The sequence below is a fragment of the Sardina pilchardus genome, chromosome 10, assembly GCF_963854185.1.
Source record: "Sardina pilchardus chromosome 10, fSarPil1.1, whole genome shotgun sequence".
Taxonomy (NCBI): Eukaryota; Metazoa; Chordata; class Actinopteri; order Clupeiformes; family Clupeidae; genus Sardina; species Sardina pilchardus.
Window position 1 is genome coordinate 1,966,299 of NC_085003.1, and position 22,806 is coordinate 1,989,104.

General features: G+C 38.9%; 1 protein-coding gene across 1 annotated transcript; it reads right to left on the reverse strand.

Annotated features, from left to right (window-relative positions):
* Positions 1–401: 401 nt before the first annotated feature.
* On the reverse strand, positions 402–20,288 carry skic8 (SKI8 subunit of superkiller complex). The gene is made up of 11 exons (XM_062547690.1): positions 20,102–20,288; positions 17,829–17,893; positions 17,683–17,710; positions 17,328–17,433; positions 16,689–16,861; positions 16,431–16,579; positions 14,555–14,648; positions 13,826–13,919; positions 9,648–9,740; positions 7,709–7,787; positions 402–738 (listed from the first exon to the last, which is right to left on the reverse strand). Exons 2-11 carry the CDS (start codon positions 17,838–17,840, stop codon positions 649–651), a joined length of 918 nt encoding a protein of 305 aa, XP_062403674.1. The 5' UTR covers positions 17,841–17,893; positions 20,102–20,288; the 3' UTR covers positions 402–648.
* Positions 20,289–22,806: the final 2,518 nt, after the last annotated feature.

The following is a 22,806-nucleotide window of genomic DNA, read 5'->3' on the forward strand; positions in this document are numbered from 1 at the left end:
GTTTTATCTACATGGCCATGACTTTTGTTGTCACTGTTGTGGGTCACTTTTACAATGAATATTGGAGGAATTTGTAGGATTCTGATCTTTCATGATCTGGACCACCAACCTGGATCATGCCCATGCCCAATCCAGGGTGGGTGGGGGGTTAAGAGGAGGAGTCAAATAACCTAGACCAATCTTTTCAATCTTCACGAGTTGATGGTGATATGAAAGGGCTAAAGCATTATTTTGATAGACATTATTAGGACTGCCAAATGTATCTCTATTTCAATCAGCTAATGAGTTGCAGTTTACTTTAACAGTATGAGATACATGACCGTTCACTCATAGACAATCAAACAAATATAATTTTCCTTTCATGGGCAAAAAAAAAAGGATATCGCTTGTGACACAAGAAATTGTAATTAAACTGAACATTTAATTGTTAAAAAACAAACAAAGATTGAATTCTGGCATAGAAGGTCAGGTTTATGAGAAGGTCAAGTTAATTTGAGAAATGAAAACAGTTTCCTTTGATCATTTCCAATCCACTAGGAAGACCAAGCTGTGTAAATATTGCAACTGATCTGCCAACACACCAGTAGGGTGAAAAAACATTGGGAAGCCATTTCCAAAAGAAACAAACAGCAGGGAAAACACGAAGCATCAGACTGGACAGTCATAAATATGAATGGCACGGTCGTCCCCTGCAGAGATGATCTTGGACCCTGTGGTGTTGTATTTAACACTCCACACCTAAAAAGGCAAGCAAAGAAGGGTTGAATGATTACAAAACTTCAGCCTCATCTAATGCATAATAAAACTACACAGTTATGCCTTGTCTTGAGTCACATATCAAATTAGGAGGGGGCAAGTCTCTTGAGAAAGTATTCAACCCCACTGAACAGAGAGAGATGCAACGGACCACAGTTGATCCGTGATCTGTGTGAATCTGCCCCCATGGATCAACATGCATGTAAACCCAGTGATGGGCAGTAGCGTCGCTACTTTTGTAGCGACGCTACTATAACCACATTTTTCAGTAGCTTGACGGTAACGTCGCTATTTACAAAACCAAGTAACTTTTCTGTAGCTAAGCTATTTTATTGATCAAGTAGCGCAGTAGCGTCCTCGAAAGCTATTTTCTCCTGGACATTTCTGATGTTCATACATAACAGCGTCTCCTGCAGCTATCAACACCACAAATTAGGAAGACAGCCAGAATGTTTATGTTTCCACGACAACACGCTGGGTACAAGAGCATGCGGTAGGGTTGCCACACTTTTTCCTGGGATTGTTCTCTTTTTTAAATGTCCCGTTTTTTTTGTTGCATAAGCTCTTCTATCTTTTTTAAGTAGGCCTATTACCTGATGTTCACTTCTAATACAATCTACGTTCTGCTCATGCAATCCTAGGCTACTATTTTTCCTTACAGTATCTTGATCCAGCTGCGCGTATTTGATTGGTTAATGCAGCCATGCGAAACGAAAGTTTACCTTAACCATCACGACCGGCCATGTATGAATTGTAATGATATGCGACCGCCTATTATCACGTAGGCCTACACTATTCTCTTCCTTGAAAATACATTTATTTTATTTACAATTTCAAAAGGCATTCTTGCATAACTAGAGCTAAAATATGCTCTGATTTGCATCTGTTTTTTGTGTATTGAGCTATCAATAAATCAATCTTCATATTTTAGCCCTTATCTGACTGAAAGTTGTGTTGATCACTAAAATTTCGTCGACTTGCAGTTTTAATTGAAAGTAGCTGCTATGTATCAAGCTACTTTTGACAAGATTTTGTAACTTAGCTTGCTACATTTTTATGGGTGGTAGCTTCTGTGTAGTGAAGCTGAATTTATTGTAGAGTAGCTTGTAGCTTAGCTCACTACACAAATCAAGTAGCTTGCCCATCACTGTGTAAACCGTAAATCAATTTCAAAGTTTAATGACAATACGTAATGGATAATGGACAACACAGCTTTCGGCTATCAGAAAAATGCACCTTCAATCACCTTGAACATGCATTTTTTTCTGATAAATGAACACTGTGGAGTCCATTATCCTGCGTATAACACCTGTTGCCATTTGCAATGTGTTAATTGGCTGCTTCTTTCAACCACTTGCAGGACAAAGTGCCATTACTAGTTGTAAATGGATGGTTACTATAGCCAAAGACCAGTTGTTAGTTTAACCTCTTGTTGTCAAGCTGAGCTAAATACCACCATAGTCATAAGTTACAATGACTGCTTCCAGGCTCAACCGTCGTCTTACGGTGGTTGTTATAGTTACAATCCATAAGAATTTATATGGAACAGTGATACCATAAATCCTGAAATAATATGGAACAGTGATACCATAAATCCTGAAATTATGGCCGGCATTTTAGTTATAGCCGGGCCTCAGATAATATTGATTCGGACAAATGATAGATAGATAGATAGATAGATAGATAGATAGATACTTTATTGATCCCCAAGGGGAAATTCAAATAAAGGCCGGCTCCCAAATAAAAGCTGTGGTATTCATTTCCTACCAGTAGCGCTACAGGGTCCACAAGCACTAAGACATTAGCCCTTTTTCCATTAAAAAGTTAATTCGCTTAAAAAACTATGCCCATCAAAAGTTAGTGCGACACGTGATGGAAAATGACTTCTATCGCTCTAACGTCGGTTTTGTCCTGATAAGTTAATTTGCTCGCCAGAGGTGGATTAAGGAGAGTTAAATCGATATAAATGTGATGGAAAAGGTTTGTAGTGATGTAAGTTACTGTGACGCCTGCTCAAAATGTTCACTAAGTCTGCGCTAAAATCTGAATTCTATCTCGCGCATTCAAAGACGTTGACCTCACAATGGTGTAGCATTTGCTACCTTTGATAAATTCGCCAGAAGTGTTCCATTCGCTACAACTGTCGATGGAAAACCATCTAGCGCAGTAGAAATATGCGCATTAACAGACATCATTTTGATTTGCTAGAATTGTTCTTTTGAATGGAAAACCGTTTTAGCACTTCTTGTATCGCTCAAAATTACATCGACTTATGAGTTAATTTGCTTGAAAATCTTATGGAAAAAGGGCTATTGTTTCAATTTAACTCAATGAAATAAAAGAACTCTTCTTAATATTTTATCTTGTTGGTTGGTTTAATATTGTTGCCAATGACAAATCGTTGTCTTACACCGTGGGTTAAAAAATTAAAATAAATAAATAAATAAATAATACATAAATATTTAGACTACTTGGCTACGCAATAAGGTTTCCATTACAGCACTGCGCACGTTCAATGAATGAAAGCGGCTGCCTTGTCTCACAAGCCTAAACAGCAGGTGGAAATCCCAACACTCTTTCCACCATCAAAAAAAACCCAGATCTCAGTGCACATCAGTCTTAACATTTAGCAATATAATCAAGCAGTCCAAAGGTAAATCAAACCCCAAACCAAACCGAAAATCTTTTGGTACCCTACTGGTATACCACTCCAAAAGAAACGCATATCTCACAATAAAATGCACGTAAGAAATAAAGGCCTGTCTTGACTACAAGCCTGCCCCAAATACTGTGTCTCATGCTCAATACTTAAGAATTGGCGGTAACACTTTACATTACGGCTCGCTAATAAGGTGGTAATTGTATGTTAATTTCTATGTAATTTCATGGTAACAATCCCTTGTTACCACTTATTACAAGTAATTTCCATGCAGTTTCTAGTGCAATTACTCTGCAGTTTCTAGGTAATAGCAAATGCAAACAGCATTAATTAAGGTGGCAATTTCTATGGTATTTTTATGTAATTTCATGGTAATAATATTTTGTAGCCCCTTATTACTAGTAATTTCAATGCAATTTCCAGTGCAATTACTCTGCAGTTCCTAAGTAATAGTGATGCAAACTAGCCTAGAAATCTAGACGCCCCTAGCGGCAGCAAATGTAATTTGGCTGGCGGGGCAGTCTAGGCACGATCCATTGAGGCAGGGAGCTGAGAACCCCCAGCACCAGCGGGCCAATCACAGGGCTTAACATAATGATGACTGACATGCAACCAGAAGTTGCGACGGTAACGCATCCTGTTATTTGAAAACAAGAAGATGATTCGTTTAGCGTTATCCTATTGCGTGGAGAGGGAAGGTTACGCATCCTGCTGCTACTTGAAAACAAGAAGATAATTCGTTTAGCGTTATCCTATTGCGGGGAGGGAATTTGAAAGACAACTGTTTATCCCACCCCTCCGATTGAGCCCAGTCTACGGTGAGTGTCCAGACCCTACATCTTGATGTGGGTCTGGCTCGTCAGGCTAGATGCAAACAGCTTTCATTTTAAGTTTAATAAAATGGTACTGATTTAAAATTAATCTAGTTCTTGAAATGATAGTCCAGGATTTACTTATTGTTTATGTTTAATTACCTGACAAACGAGGAGGTAATTTCCAGGAAAATACAAAGCATCAGGGCCGTAAAATGCATTATCACTTATTTCCACTCAATTACTTAGTTAGTAGTACCAAGAAAGACATAAACCAAGTCATTGTAGCAGCAAGCTGGTAAAGAAGACAGTATGAGCCTGTAACTAAACTGGAACAAATGAAGTAATTTCATCGAAACTATATGGTATCAGAGCTGTAAAATACACCATTGCCTTCCTAGTGAATCACCTAGCTGTGTTGGTAAACCCATCAATTATCCTTATGACATTTCTAGTGTTGTTTTTGCTTAATTACCTGAAAAACAAGGAGGTAATTTCCAGGAAAATACACAGCATCAGGGCCGTAAAATACACTATCACTTATTTCCACTCTACCATCTCTGATCTAAAATAGGTTACATGTAGCCTACTGGCATTCAACACACAACCACATGTTGAGCACAACCTTTTGTTCTGCAAAAAACATTGTTTTCACACATTTAAAAGGAACCGTATGTAGGAAATGTATTTCAATTAATCATAAAATTGCCCTGATATGTCACTAGACATTTAGAAATCATGCTAATTTCAAATACTTATATCACTGACAACAGTAGTCCGGCCAAGATATTTTTATTTAAAAGAGAAGTTGCAGCCCTCAACTGATGTTGATGTTGTTATGTTGTGTTTTGGTTTGATGCGCCGCCCTACACTTATCTACGAATCACGAAGTCAGTAGTATTTCGCCATCCGGGTTGCCAGCTATGCTAGTTACCACCATAGACAGCTGCAGCTACAAACGTGTTGGATAAAAAATGTCTAACGTTATGGAACCTAAAAGACCTTGTTATGAATCCGAAATACGTCTAAATAAAACAAGGATTTAGGAGATTGAGACAGCTGAAAACGGAGAAGAATTTGAAGACAGACGTCAGTGTTGTTAATTTGCTCCTGGACAGGTAAAGATTCATCAGTTTGGCTAACTTACTTGTAGGCTACTGTAAATGGACATTTTAAATAGCCTATTCATGACAGTTGAACAAATTATGCAAGTTCGTGCAAAGTATGTTGGCCATATGGAGGAGGTGGGTCATTGAATTGAAAAGGTAGGCTAAGGAATTGTTTGGGAAATAAAAGCAGCTAGTAGTCATTGCTAACGTTAGCAATGCATTATCAGAGTTCGTTTCTCTGTTTTTATGCTGAGGAAAACAGCACTTGCCATTGAAAGCTAGCAGCCTACGTTCCTGCTGCAGCTGACTCAGAGGGGAGGGGGAGGCGATTCACCGCTCTACAGTATTTTGAAAGTAATTGCAGTACTCGTTTTGGCCAAAACCCTACATACGGTTCCTTTAACATGTTCTGCGATAATAAAACAACATAATCAAATTCTGAAACAGTAGGCTATTTTTTTTATTTGCAGTGCACCCTAAACCTACCAAAACATTCATACAGGTACAGAGGTGACGTGTCTGTTACAGATGAAAATATTTCGTTGACTGCTCTTTTCGGAATAACGAAGTCGTCCTTCTCAAAATTATGACTGCAGACACGGTAATCCATGACTTTAGCGTTTCGATTGAAGTGTCAATGTCCACATTCAAAACAATAAGCCACTGGTTCACCAGAGACCGATCGTATCGCAATGACAGCTGGATTGTAAACTTTTAATTTTTGTTTCGCAGCCGGGAAAGGAACAAACATGAACCGCTCTGTCTTTCTTGTCCTTTTTCGTCTGTAGCATGTTTCACGAGAGAAAAGACAGGCTCTGATCTCACTGTAATTTGAGCACTGGACTACCCGTAGTGTCTTCTGGCAATAGCTTCTGTGCTTCCGTGTGAGAACTCTCGTGACATTTCTGTGCTTCAGATAGAGTTGCGGTCTTGAACTACAGTATGTCTCGAACGATTTCTAAGTGTGTACAGACTATTCCAAAGATTACAGACTGACTGGTGCTTTGTTTTAGACAATTTGTAGACACCTCGAGTTAGCTGCTGACGAGGTTTTGCGCTGTTTTGAGCAATGTTAGTGGTTTATCTTTGGGCTGTAGCTCTTGCCCGTGCTAGCTTTGTAGGCTACTGTGTGATCAACGAAAAATACTTCTTCCACGGCTTAGTTCAATTTTCAGCAGACTTATACTTTAAATGTTTTATGTTAAATGTTCGCAATTTTGTGTTGAATGTGATAGCCTATAGCCTATTTCAGATCAGAGATGGTAACAACTAAGTAATTGAGTGGAAATAAGTGATAATGTATTTTACGGCCCTGATGCTGTGTATTTTCCTGGTAATTACCTCCTTGTTTTTCAGGTAATTAAGCAAAAACAACACTAAAAATGTTATAAGGATAATTGATGGGTTTATCAACACAGCTAGGTAATTAAATAGGAAGAGGCAAAAGTGCATTTTACAGCTCTGATACCATATAGTTTCCATAAAATTACTTCACTTGTTCCAGTTTAGTTACAAGCACATAATGTCTTCTTTACCAGCTTACTACTACAATAACTTGGTTTGTCTCTTTCTTAGTAATAATAACTAATAACTAATAACTAAGTAATTGGGTGGAAATAAGTGATAATGTATTTTACGGCCCTGATGCTGTGTATTTTCCTGGAAATTACCTCCTAGTTTGTCATGTAATTAAACAAAAACAATAAGCAAAGTTTCAAATAATTACCATTTTATTATACTTAAAATGAAAGCTGTTTGCATCGCTATTACCTAAAAACTGCAGAGTTATTGCACTGGAAACTGCATGGAAATAACTTGTAATAAGTGGCTACAAAGGATTATTCATAAAATGATATCAAAATACCATAGAAATTACCACCTTAATTAATGCTGTTTGCATTGCTATTATACCTATAAACAGCAGAGTAATTGCACTAGAGACGGCATAGAAATTACTGGTAATAAGTGGTAACAAGTGGTAACAAGGGATTGTTACCATGAAATTACATAGAAATTACCATACAATTACCACCTTATTAGCGAGCCGTAATGTAAAGTGTTACCGAATTGGCAACTCTGGTTTTGATAGGCAGGTGCTCTCCTCTTTCCAGCACTGTGTACCGCCACAGAATCTTTTACTTTTACGCAATACCGATCATACCGGCCTACTATTACCCTTGGCTGTATGGTTTGTAAATGTTCTGTTTGATGTTTGAATAATTGTGGAGGTAGTGCATTTAAGGTTTTGATCGATCTTAAAAGCAAAGAGAAGAATACCTCGTTCACCTTCTGGAAATAGACTACAGCAAAATGTCTGTCTGTACAGGACACAGTTTTCACATGTCTATGAAACAATTCCAACAGGCTCTTACTTGGTCCTGGTGATCAAAGAATGTGTTCACACACATTCTGGAACTGGCATCCCAGACTTTTACACTTTTGTCAGAAGAACTGGGGGAGGAAATCAAAACATGAAATTAATCCAGTGAATCCACTCAAACAGTTCTACATAGGATAGAGGTTGGGGCTGGGGCAGTTTCTCAAACAATGACTCACCAATGCATTTTAATAGTGAAAAGATTGTACCTAATTAAAAGGCTTAAATATTCAGCACATAAGTAATATTCATTAGATGATCACAATGTATTTGCCATAACTCCTGACACTTCAACACAACATCAGATAGTAACAAAGAAACTGATTGTAATGACCATTAATTCATTGAATAAAACTTCATGAGGACTGGGTTTAAAGCTTTATTTTAAGACAATCACTTAAAAAAAAATAATAATTTTCCTTTCCTCTCAAGAAAACCATTATTTTTTGCCAAATATTCGCACACTGAGATGGGTGAGTGCGAAAAAGTTGGGGCACTTCGTAAAAAGTAAAAAAACAAAAAACTACTATTTTATTGCCATTGCTTGTGTTTGATGCCAATGAAAAACTCTTTCGGACACGGAATAAATAATTTAGAAATAAATAGCTAGCTAACGTTAACGTAGTAAACGAAAAATGAATGGGAACTGCCAGTGATGTCCGCTTCCTAGGTGGCAACTAAGGACTTTGGTTAAACTTGTATATTGTTGCAAACTAACCTGAAATAGCATATGTTTAGCAATGTTGTGGTAATCTACTAGGTCTAGCAAAAATATGTTAGGATAGTTTATCAAAATGGGTTCATAACTTAAAGCTGCAGTTGGCAAGATGTTTTGATCATATTCACTGAAACCGACAGTATGCTCCAACAGAACAACATAAATCAGCCGCTTTTAGAAAAAAAAAACCTGTGCTTCTACCTCCACTTAGAGCCTGTAATTTGATTTGCAAAAATCCACTGCTCCTGGTTCTTCTGGTCCAATAAGCCCTTGCTTAAGGGTATTAGAGCTGTATGATCATTGGCAGATCTGACTGTCAATCACAGTTCATAACTAACAAGCATAAACTCTGGCCCCAGCCAGTCGCGCCGGCTGGGCACATGCACTGCACGCCGGTGACCCAGGTTCGACTCCCGCCCCGCGGTCCCTTCCAGATCCAACCCCCACTCTCTCTCCCACTCACTTCCTGTCATTCTCTCTACTGTCCTGTTCAATTAAAGGCATAAAAAGCCCCCCAAAATAATCTTACATTAAAAATGTAAATATACATTCAAAATGTTGGCTAAATCCCCTCAATCTGCCAGACTTGCCAACTGCAGCTTCAAATAGCGGAATGTAGGGCTAATATTCATCTTAATGTGAGTTAATGTTTTAGTCAAGGGCTAGCACTTCACCAGTTTGGTCATTGAGGCAGTCCACTGGCCGATTCAACTAGTCAAATCAGCCAAAATGAACGCCGAAAGCTCGTCCTACTGACGACAACACGGGACACACCAAACAGACTTGAGTCCCCAACCTCGCCCGACTGTCTGACGACATCTGACAGCCGATAATCAGGTCGGTGTGTCCCAGGCTTAAGGAGCAGAATATAACAGAGGATGCAGTTACAACACAGCTAGCGCTCCACCTGAAACAAATTAGGTACCTGGACAGCCTTCCGTGCATATAACCTATTGACCTTTGGTTGTGATTACAGTGGACCATCTTTTGTGGACACTCTTTGTCCAGGAGGGACGCTCTTTCATTCTTGATTGTATGATAAGATGGCAATAAGACATTTTCAAATCTTGATCGAGTTAAACAGGCTTAAATATGGATAACATTTGCCCTTCTACATGCTTATGTGCACCACTCTTGATTCAAATGTACAAATATGATAGCATCAACTATTGTCATAACAAACAGTCTAATGTATTCAACAGAGATTTACATTTACCTGGATACAAAGTGTGTGTCATCAGGGGAAAATGCAACATTCAGGACCCAAGAAGCATGGCCACTGAGTGTTCCTGCCAGATTGGCGTGTTGCCTGTAGAGCAGACATCTTTATCACCAGATTTGTATATCAACCCACAAAAAATACACAGACATCATGAAAATATAAACATGGACCTAAAGTAACAAAGTCCTACATATTTAATTAGGAAAAGAAAAGAGACTTTGAGTAGAGAATTGGCTCCATAACCATTGCCAGTCTTTCAACTCTGGTATGAAAGGACTACTTAGAGAGCAATGTTCCCTCTAAGCTGCGCGTGTGCGCGGATGCGCAGGCCAGTCGAAGTGGCCGCGCAATAGATTTTTCAGACCGCGCATATTTTTCAGACCACACAAACTATTTTTTTTTTTCAGGGGTTAAAAATGTGACTATCAAACGCGATGTAGCCTAGTTAGCAAACATTTAAAATACTGACATGTCTGACAACCATTGTTAGGGAGTAAAGGTTATTTGTTGTTGGAGGCAGGGCTTTGAACCAGATTTCCCCCCCAATTGGTTTGTTCCCGAATAGAAACAGTATTTTAACGTTTCTGGTTTGTGAACCAGAAACCCTAAACCCTAAAATTGACGTTCCTGAACCGGTTAGAACGAAACAGTTCCCAAATCGGTTAATAACGTTTCTTGTCAACTGCGGGACACACAAAGAAGTAGACTGATCTTTAGGAATTAGGAATAAGGAATGGGAATAGGAATTATTAGGAATTATATTGTTAGACTACATCATTTTCCTCAAGTCTCTATCCTGTCGTCAAACATTAAAAAAACACTATAAGCTATGTAAGCGGCATAACTGTAATTCTGACATATTTTTATATCTTAAATATATATATATATTTTATAGCTGTTTTCAGTATTAAACATGAATTGAAGGAAAATGTCTGCCATGCCGTTTATTGGCAAACAACTGAATACATATCCATTATACTTTTCACATAGCTCAATTGTTGCAAATGACATAGGGCAGGCTACATAACGGTCATTGATAACTTGGTCAATTGGTCAGGGCCCAATCAGTGTATTTGTTTCTCTCGTCATCAAACAATACAAAACCACAAAGTGTTACAGAGGCATCTCTGTAGTTCTTACATCCACCACAAAAAACTATGCAACTCACAGCTAAATCTGTTCAAATAATTGAAATATAGTAGGCTACATAGCTGCCATTGTGAACATCAATTGCCAAAACCTGGTCAGCGCCCAATCAGTGCATTTGTGTGTCCCTTGTGTCATCAGACAATACAAAATCACAATGGTATGTACAGTACATACTGTTGCTGCCATTGTGAATATTAAACTATTAAACAAATGCCCAAAACCTTCTCAGGAACCAGAGGAAAATTAAAAAAGATTCTGCCTGTACATCTGGCGGCAAGCTTCTCTATTAGATTTCTCCCGATGAGTGAACGACCAGAAGTGAACCTCAAGTCATATTGCATAGAAATCTTGTCAAAGAACAAAGAAATAATGGTATTAACTAGTTACCATTATTTCACATAAATGATTCTGCCCCGGAACATAAAAAAATAAAGTTTCTGGTTTCATTTCTGTTCCTGGGGTGCGTTTCCCGAAAGCATCGTAAGCCTAAGATGATTGTAAAGTCCCTCTTACGAACGTCTTAAGGTTTTCCGACTGTTTCCCGAAACCATCGTAACTTAAGAGCATCGTGAAAACACTTGTAGTTCTACGAGTGCTCCAGAGTTCTCGTTACTGACTAAGAGTGTCTTAACGCTATGCCTCAGTGGAGTCACCAGCAGGATATACAGGGGGATTACAACCAATGTTCCCTCTAAGCTGCGCGCGTGCGCGGATGCGCAGGCCAGTCGAAGTGGCCGCGCAACAGATTTTTCAGACCGCACATATTTTCCAGACCGCACAAACTATTTTTTTTTTTTCAGGGGTTAAAAATGTGACTATCAAACGCGATGTAGCCTAGTTAACAAACATTTAAAATACTGACATGTCTGACAACCAAGTCGGATGTACAGTAGACAACGTTACAAACAAAGTATTCTTAAGGCTCTTGGCGGGTACCATGACGAAAAGAAAGCCTGAGCAGGTGCTCCAGAAAAATTGTCTGCCTAACATTTAAAAATGAGTGGCTATGAAATAGTCCAAACTGACACAAAAGATGGTCCAGGTAGGATAAAACTTTCAGAGATATTTACATATTTGCTCAGAGGCAAAAGCGAAAGGGGAGTTCGCTAGTGGTAAAACTTTGTCCGAGTGGAAGCTTGATTACCTAAAGCAGGGGTGCTACAGCCCGTCACGCACTTTAATGCAGCCCGCCGAGCATGCACTAGTTTATCATAGATTTTGCCCGATAGTTTATCATTGGCTGTTCGCTATTTTTCCCAGCAACAGCGTTGGTAAACGTTGGTAAACTGCTTTACACTATGCTTAGAGAACGTTTGCAATGTCAATGTCAAAACAGCATGTTACATAGAGATTATACTCTTTATAATCGCCATTGCAATAGCTCTAAATAATTTACGTTATGTTACTCATTTGATTGGGAACGCGTTTGAGCGTGCACAAAAGGGATCCAGCTGGCTTGTCATTGTTGATAACTCATATCTCCATTTTATAAGAAACGTTTAAAAGAAAAACGCAAAGAGTAATGCACTCCTGAGCATTATAATAGACTGTGAGAAGGCCATAGGCACAGCAGAGTGCGCCGGCAAGAGTCTTAAAGTGACAGTGCACCATTATAAATGAATTAAACAGCATCATATTAACCGTCTTTAACAAAATTACTTTGTCATTATTGTCATGTAAATTATATATATATATATATATATATGGGGGGGGGGGGGGTGGTCATTTTTGGCAGGTCGCGTGGTTGCGAATTGCTCACAGCGGTAAAACCTGCGCTCAGAAAAAAAAAATTTTGCTCAGTGCTGAAAAAAATTAGAGGGAACATTGATTACAACTAATAATATAATGATCCAACTTACGTTACCATTCTTTATTGTATTTACTTGTGATGATTCAGATTTTATTTTAGCGTACCAAATAGCATTCATTCAATAATGATGTTATTAAAACCGGACAAAAAAAGCCTACAAACAAGTTATGAAATGAGACGTTGCCAGAAAAGTTTGCCATTATCTTTTTGTGTAGCCCTTTATTTTTTATTTCTTATTAGGCTTATGAGGTAAAAACAGAGAAAGGAATATGTGGCTATAGTCTGTGCTGCGTCAAAATCTAAGCCTATAGGCTATGTTATTTTAGCATACACATTTCCTCATTTTCCTATCAACCGCTTTATTCAAACGTCTGCTTAAGTGACACCTCGAGACATTATTGCACAGGCAGCACACCTTGCTCTCAAAAGTAGGTTAGCAAAGAACTGGCATGAACGATGTAGGAGTAAGCTAGCCGAAGCCTAATATGTTAACTTACATTTCCTATCTTCCAACAAACATAAAAATGGGGCAACAATCTAATGTTAAATAATAAAAAGTGTATGCGTGTGGTATATGGCCTAGGCTACTTGGAATGCTTACATGCAGATGTCAAAGGTTTTCTATTTTCGTATTGATGTTAATTAATGTAGACTATAGATCCGAAGTTCAGACGGTGGCTTAGCTGTGACGTGCAGTCACCTGACATCACCATCAAATTAGGGGATATTTCAGAACTTTTATCGTGGACAGCTCCCCTTAAGAGCATCTTAAGAGCAGGGCACGCGCGTTCAAGCTACGAGCATGTTCGGGAAACAGTCGGCAAAACCAAACGATCGATCTTAAGATGAATCGTAGAAAACGTAAGAGTGTCTATCCATCGTTGAAATTTTGCAAAATCAATGTATAAGCTGCGGCTAATAGTCGGGAAATTACGGGTAATGATTTAAAAAAGGATAACAGCTTTTAATATATTTCTCTACTTTATGACGAAGTGCAAGTAGTCTTTGTGACAAAGTTTGCTTCCCACCTGTCTAGAGAGTTAATCATAGAGTTGAAATCTGCTGTATAAACATCACCCATAGCAATAGATTACCTAGATAGCAATAGATTTGATAGCAATAGATTTTTTGGTAAATTACAAAGATTCTGTTTGCTTCAGACAAAGATACAGATAAGGTAACTCACAAAATTACCCCTTTCAGTTAAACTTACACGTCATAAATCTTAATGTATCCATCATCGGAGGCAGTTACTAGGAGTTGGGAGTCTGGTGAGAATGTTAGGGATCTTATTGGCATGGCGTGACCTGAAGGAGTGAAGCACAGATTGACAGATTGAGGAGTTGAAAACTTGTTAGACATGTGATTTTTACCCCCAGCTTTGTATGCATACTAGTGATGCACGGGCGGGCACGGGTATGATGTATTGGTCATATTGTAGGTTTCCAGGTCTAAATCGCGAGATGAAAATATCCATGTGTACACACACTGCGCGTGTAGGCTAAAGTGACATTTCCACCTTCTCTTCCTCTATGTGTCTCAAATAAACACGCACACCAGAGTTGATTGGATACAAAAATACACCATCGCAGAGGACAAAGCTTGTCCTCACAATAGTTGGTTTTAGACAAAGCTACACTGACTGCACTGGATTATGAATTTAAAAAGTGTTTTTATTTGTATTTGTAAAATAAGGAAATATAACTACTCCACAATATGGATGCAACCATGTTACTTATCATTAAAATTTGTCATTGCCATTTGTCGGTTCGATGTTTAACGCATATTTTGTCGGGTCAGAATTGGATCTCCAAGACAAGTCAGGTGGTTGCAGGTCACAACAAACTGACTCACGAATCACTATTAGGTGCATCATCACACCCCAAAGAGACAGTTGTAACAAAACTACAAACAATTTTATGGCCTTTTAAAATATAATTACCTTCAAGAGTGTGGAGTAATTTCCCAGTTGCAATATCAAAGATGTTAATGATTCCATCTATGGCTCCACTTGCTAAGTACTTTCCATCTGGGCTCTGAAAAGACAGAAAATCACATCCCAAACCAAGAAATAAACAATGAGGAATCATTTAAAATAGATTGACCAACTGTAATATTTCATCTAGTCAATTATATTCCCAGGGCCATTGTCCACAGAGCAATTTGGGGTTAAGTGCCTTGCTCAAGGGCACAACGGTGGAATTGGGGGTATTGAACCCATAGCTCCTTAACCACTACACTATCACCGCCACAAATTCATGTAAAGAATGTTGTTAGTAGTGGTCATTTGCTTTGACTGTAAAACCACAAAGAAAATCATGGCTAAATAACATAACACTGATGCAATCGACAATAGCCGTAGACTGACTATCGAGCCAGGCAGAGCCAAGGCTATATGAGCCTACAGGTGTTTGACCAGTGGGGTATACTACGAATCTCGATTAGTGGGTTAACGAGGTATGTTGCGCTCAAAGCCAGGGTATGCCGTCATACGAAAGTGGATTTGTTTTAGCGTCGCTGTATCACCATGGTATCTTATGCTCGCAACCAAACCTGGTCGGGAGCAGGTTATATGCTTAGTTATAGCTCAAATCGTGAAAAACTACCGCCCTCTGACCAATTCTAACCAATCCATTATCTTGAAAAACAAAGTTCTCACGTGTGCTAATCTGTCATACTTCGAACAGGTTCAGCCCCGCCTCTGCAAACATTTTGAATCTCGAATGCGCTTTTAACTATGTTGCGCGTGCAAATATGTCACTACTATGGACGTGCATACCATGCAATATTTGATGACCATCGATTTTTTGATGTTATGGGTTAGACACTAAAAAAGACCACCCTAGATTTCTCTGCCGCTCATAAATGCAGAAGTAATCGTTGGTTAACCTAGGCTGTCTTGTGCGTCTCCACGTTTCCCGATTGGTCAAAGTCACCCCAACCACGAGAACGCGCACAGATCTGAGCTGAAAGCCTAGTTTGATAAATTCATCCGTGAGTGAGTTTCGTAATACCACTCAACTCTGATTGCGACTTTCGTTTTTAGCGATCCAGGTTATCCTAAGAAAGCTTGGTTATGTTCAGCGAGATTCGTAGTATACCCCACAGGCTCCAAGCATTCAAGACTCAAAGCACATTTCATTCTCCATTATAAGGCTGATAGCCTCTCTGTCTTGTCACACCCACAAAAACTGCCTTGCATGTTAAGGTCATCCCTACATTAAGCAAGGGCAATCGCTTATGAAGTTGCATTTATTTTGCTAAGTGGAATATTAACAGTCATGTTGACACATACATAAAACATCTTTCACCAGAATCTGCATGCGTCAAAGGGCACTGTGCAAAGTTGTTTACACTATCAGGGTACATTAAGCAACTTATTTGTGCCTTCACTTTCTTCTGGTGTGCTTTCTCTTCTGTGAGCATAACTGTTGTGCTGCTGACTACAGTCACAGTGATACAGGGAAACAGTGATAGATTTACAGACTTACTGAAATATTTTGTTTTGTGTAAGCTCAATTATGGTTATCAGAAAGACACTGACTTCACTTCAATCACAACATTCCTTGTCCAATGCTACAACACAAGAGCATAATCTATGCACTAATCTAAACCTTACATTAAACAAACAAAACAGAACAAACAAAAGACCTTTCCTGAAAATGTCATCAAAATCCAACCATAACTTTGAGATATCTTGCGAACAGACAAACACACAAACGAACAGACAGACAGACAGACAGACAGACAAACAAACCCCAATGAAAACATAACCTCATTGGCGGAGGTAATGAGAACTAACCAGCTGAAATACTTACATATGCTATGCTTAAAATAAACTTCCCTCGTGTGTCTAAAGAATGTTCTTTCTTCCCGCTTTCAACACCAAAAATGTTGACCTTCCCCAGATGGCTTCCTGTAGCGATGTACTTTGAGTCAGGAGAGAAGGCAACAGTCCATGCATCCACTGTGAACACAGATGATAGGTGGTAAAATCAGAAATCAACATAAATTAGAGAATGCATTTCCTTAAAGAGCTACCAGTGCAATCAAAGAGGTTGAGGCGGTAGAATTACCTGGGCCCGCATCCATAGATTTGATCTGCTTCCCTGTCTCCAAATCCCAAAGTCGTATGTGGGCATCTAAGGAGCTGGACGCTGCAATGGCACCATTGTGACTGATGTCTACTGAGACCACTCCCAGCTGATGACCCTCCATAGTCCACTGTAGCTCAAGCTTCTCATCTGACCTGCCAGTGTTAAAACAAATAAAAATTAAATACATATATTATGGAATACATAATCTCTTTGAATACAGTGGAAGAAGGGGTGATTTTGAAATTTCCTTGTCAAGGGAGCCACTTGTAGTTCTTGCTCATTTTTATACACTTGTAACCTCGTTCATGTTTATTTTCCTGACAAATCGAGGGGCATCTATGTTTAGTGTACGATACGCATGACGTACTTAGTATATTTAATAACTCATTATTATCGAACTGCCAAAGACTTTGAGAGAAGCAAATATTTAACTTGTTCTGAAAAAAGGGAAATACATGAATCATGTTCCTCGTATAGGGGTGGAATTCTTGTAATAATGTCAGGCGTCTACTCAATATTGTTCAGGCATTCCAGCAAGGAAAGCCTCTTCCTGAATTAATATACAGTATACACTATATATGATATACTTATAAAAAACATATATATAAAATCTTTTACCATTTCCAGACTTTCACCATGTCATCCAGAGACCCAGTCACTATGGTCTCTGATCCATCCGTTTGACTTTTACCCCAAGCAGCTGTCCATATAGCATCATCATGAGCTTTACACACACCCCAGGGAAAGAAAGTGCAATGATAAAGGTAGTCAGCAGCACATCAAACATGAAACTGACATGATTACACTACTACAGATGACTGGATCAGAAGAAGAAGAAGAAGAAGAAGAAGAAATGATATAAGAGCCTTGCCTAAGAGGCACAACAGTGGAAATTGGGAATTAAGCCCAGCACTTTTCAGGCTAATGCATGCTAGCTCAGCTCCTTATTCACGTAGACACATACAGTACTCACCATGCTCCTGTTTGAAAAGTATGCTGTACTGTAATAAAAAAATAACATTGAGGGATTAAAACAGCTAAAGTGCATGACCGGTGGGTGAAAATAGGTGTAGCACTGTTTTCAGCTTTATACTGTAACTATTATTTTCCATTAATTACCTGAGTACTCATTACCCCTTTCACTAGACTCTTCAAGGCTGTTACTGCAGTCCGGATAGTCACTTCTAAATACAAAAAGCAAATACAAAACAGGAAAACAAAACAAAATTAAAAACACCAACACATCAGATCACTCGATATTTCCTTTTTCAGCTGTAAAATTAACCCTCTGTAACCTGGGTATACCCATGCTGCCTTGAGCGCAATTTTTCATTCACGCTGAAGGCAGCCTGGATTTCATGGACCTAATCTTCACCTCAGCTAGGGAGGCAACAGCAGAATGGTGGGAACAGCAAGACGCTGGCGATGTCCAAAGCAACACACCGAAGCTTATATTTTGGTTAAGGACCAAACCAGCTTGTTCAAATCTACACACTACTGAAAAATGTAAGTGCTAATATCTCTACTTGACTCATTAATTAAGCAGATATTGCAGAATTGAATGTAAATAATATGGACCACACAGACACCTCTGCTGCTCACTGATCGCAAATGTTTAATGAATACAACTTCCTCTGCCCTACCCATAATACCCTTGAACATTCTGATAGGGTGTGTTACACATGGACAACAACTTTTCAGTTACAGAAAATAAAGGATTATAATTCACATTCTTAAATCATATACTTTCTGGGCGGCCAGATCTGTAACATAACATCTACACAAATGAACATGTGTTTAGGTTATCAAAATCACTTCATTACTTGGTGAACATAGTATTGCTCCAATATCACAAACTGTACCATTTTCTTCTATTGCTAGAAATCTAACACATTCAGTATCTTACAAACAGGTTATGCATCAAGAACAATGTGAAACTCACTCTTTTATCAATGATTTGAGATTAAAATCAGACAACCCCTTGGATATTTGTTTGTCACTTTGCGGCCTGGATGACGTGTTTGTATCTGTGCGTCTCTCCCTACAAGCTTTAAACATCGTCTTGACAACCATCCTGATATCTTACCTATTTGAGTCTTCAAACAAAAAAAATAGGGTGACACTGACAGCTTGAACCAAAACATGTCTGCAAAAGTCTTAAAGGGATAATCCGGAGTGAAATGCACTTTAGATAAATTTTTCGGACTATTGGGAGTACATACGTTGAGTTGACACCAAAATCATGTCATTCGGATGTATTTTGAGAAAGTTCGAGTTCACCGTTTTTAGCCAAAACTCGTTAGCCTGGAAGTGACCGGGGCAGGTCCTTTCGCCACTACAAAACGCTATTTTTATACCTCTTCTACTGTTCCAAACAACACTACACTTACGTGATAGTGAGTAGAGGGTCCCTAAAGCCAAACCGAAGTATCCCCACGTCTTTATGTGGTCGGATAGAGAGTCCAGAATGAATTTAATCGAGTCAGTACCTTTCCGGAAATGTTAGTAAAGTGTTGTTGAAGCGTTGCGCAGTTGCCGCAGCGGCATTTCCGGAAGGTACTGACTCGATTAAATTCATTCTGGGCTCTCTATCCGACCACATAAAGACGTGGGGATACTTCGGTTTGGCTTTAGGGACCCTCTACTCACTACCACGTAAGTGTAGTGTTGTTTGGAACAGTGGAAGAGGTATAAAAATAGCGTTTTGTAGTGGCGAAAGGACCTGCCCCGGTCACTTCCAGGCTAACGAGTTTTGGCTAAAAACGGTGAACTCGAACTTTCTCAAAATACATCCGAATGACATGATTTTGGTGTCAACTCAACGTATGTACTCCCAATAGTCCGAAAAATTGATCTAAAGTGCATTTCACTCCGGATTATCCCTTTAACGGAAGGCCTTACACAGAATTGCCCCCCTGACACAACAGTGGCCCTTGTGGTGTGATACTCTTGTGGTATGTATTGATCATTATTTTTTAATGATCATGCTTGCACACAAGTTGGACTATATTGCACATTTGATTCCATGGGGAACCAAATCGAGTGTTTCTTCCTTGGTCACCGCTAGTCTGAGCTTTACGGCTCCCACTCCATTCATCCCCAAAACTCTACTTTCAATTTGCAAGTAAAGCCTGCATCAATCACCTGCAATGGTTCAATTTCTACATGTGGTTTCTACACAGATCATTTTAAAAACGTAATTTACTAAGTGCTCCTTAAGCATCTTTTCAATTACTCGTTGTTTGAACTCACAACTTAACATTATGCTAGCTAGCCTTATCCCCGCTTTTTTTCCGTGCTAACGCAAACAAACATGCTGTCTCGTTGTTTGAATATTTTCAGATATGTACCGGATAACTATTTTCATTAGCTTCATATTGAGACCTACTTACCTGCTTGCTACAAGGTTCGATCATTGACATCTAAGACAGATGGTTTTGGTACAGACCACACTGACGCGTGTTCCTTGGCGATAACAACAACTTCTTCTTCTTCTACGACTACGACTACTGCTTCTTCTTCTTCTTCTTCTTCAGGGTTTGCAGTTTGCGAACCAACTTATGGATGCTCTACCGCCACTCAGTGGAGAGGCCCCTAACTGAAACGGAGCGCAGATCATAGACAGTAAAGGCGCAGATTAACAAATGTTCTTCTTCTTCTTCTTCTTCTTCTTCTTCTTTAGTTTTTATTGGCGGTTGGCATCCAACTTGGTGCATTACCGCCACCAACTGTTGATTAGGTGTGGAGCTTCAATGTAGCTTTAGACGTTTATGTTGTGTATTAAAAGGAAAGGAGAGAAAGGGGAGAGCAAAAACAAAAACAAAAACAAAAACAAAACAAAACAAAAAAGAAAAGTGAAATGAAAACTGTCTGCTAAATCCTCTCATACACTTTGGTTGACTTTAAAAATGTTATGAGTAAATTCCAGGCTGATGGTTTAACAGTTGAGAATGAAAGTAAATTTACCAGTGTAAGATTTGCATATCCAAGTGGTTTGATATTTTCTAACATGATGTTTCTTTCAGTGTGATATGATGGACATTCTAACAAAACATGCTCTACAGTTTCTCTTTGATTTTGATTGCATGATGTGCATTGACCAGTGTTATGTTTTCCTATTATGTTAAGATTATGGTTAAGACTTGTGTGACCAAGTCTCAGTCACTACTGACTCTCCTTTCCTATTCAAACACCCCTGCCTTTTAGAGGGGACCTGCCTCTGAATGTTATGTAGAAACCTCCCCTTTGTGTTTGTGTTCCAATGTTCTTGCCACATTATATTAACTTTGGTTTTAATTATGGCTTTGATTTCACCTCGACTTAGAGGAACACTCAGGTTGTCTATATTTAGTTTGAGGGCTTTTTTGGCCAGACAGTCCACAACCTCATTACCACCTATTTCTGAATGTGAGGGAACCCACATAAAACATACAGATATATCCCTCTGATGAAGCCTGTATAAACTTTGAAATATATCATACAATATATCAGGTCTACAGGTAGATTTTAGATTTGAAATGCTAACTAATACTGCCATGGAGTCTGAACATATGACAAATTGTCTAGATCTAGCATCTTCAATCCACATAAGAGCTAACAAAATAGCTAACATTTCAACAGAGTAAACTGAAAGATGATCAGATGTTCTTTCCTTGATAGACTTATCAAACTGTGGAATATATACACCTGCTCCTGTCCTTCCAGTATCTGGATCTTTTGATCCATCTGTACATATTTGAACCACACCATTGTATGTAGTATTTATATACTGTTGTACCATAAAACCAATCCCACCAAATTCATTATTCTTAGGTATATTAGAGATTTCAAAGTCCACTTTGGGCATGGGGAATAACCAAGGGGGAGTAATTGACAGCGCCACTGTGCAACTATGAGAAATTCTAGACAGACCCAATCTCTCAGCCTCATTATTACCAACCCATCCAAAGCTATTAAAATGTTTACGCCCATGCTCCCAACATTTATCTAAAATTGATTTGGCTGGATGGTCCAGTTTGTGTCCCTGTAAAGTTGACCAATATGTCATACTTAGCTGAGTACGCCGCAATGATAACGGCATTTCTCCAACCTCCACCTGTAACGCTGGAACTGGAGATGTCTTAAATGCCCCACAGCACAAACGTAATGCCTGTGCCTGAATCACATCAAGTTTGTGCAAATGTGTTTTAGCAGCAGATCCATATGCAATACATGCATAGTCTAAAGCTGACCTAATTAAGGCAGTGTAGATGTGTCTAAGAGATCTCATACTTGCACCCCAGTTACTTCCTGAGAGGCATCTCATAACATTAATAGCCTTTTTGCATTTAATTATGACCTTCTGAATATGTTCTCCATAAGTCAACTTATGGTCCATCCATACTCCTAAAAATCTAAGACAAGGAACTTGCTTAACTGGTTGCCCATAAAGAGTAATCTGTATTTTAGGGTTAACCCTGTTTTTAGAAAAACATATTGCTTGAGTTTTGTCAATAGAAAAATGGAAGCCCCATTTATTACCCCATTGTTCCACAGTGTTTACAGCTGCTTGTAGTCTCTTTCCCACAAATGTAGCATTACGACCTCTTATCCACAGTGCCCCATCATCTGCATATAATGATCTGCCAATGCTAGCATCAACCCCTGAGAAAACATCATTAATCATAATATTAAAAAGGAGAGGGCTGCACACACTACCTTGGGGGGTTCCATTTTCTATATTATAGATACTAGAGTGAGATGTCCCAACTCTTACCTCAATACTCCTGTCCCTCATAAAATCCATCACCCAATTATACATTCTCCCTCCTACACCCATAGATTCTAATTTGATGAGAAGGCCATCTTTCCATAGCATGTCATATGCCTTTTCCACATCAAAAAATACTGCATTTACCAATTCCTTGTTGGCCTGAGCCTTCCTAATCTCATTCTCCAGGCATACAACAGGGTCCATAGTGGTCCTTCCTTTCCTGAAACCACTCTGATAACAGGTAATTAAATTCCCTTTTTCCATTACATATGTTAGTCTGTCTGTAACCATACGTTCCATAATTTTACACATATTGGAAGTTAAAGCAATAGGTCTATAACTAGT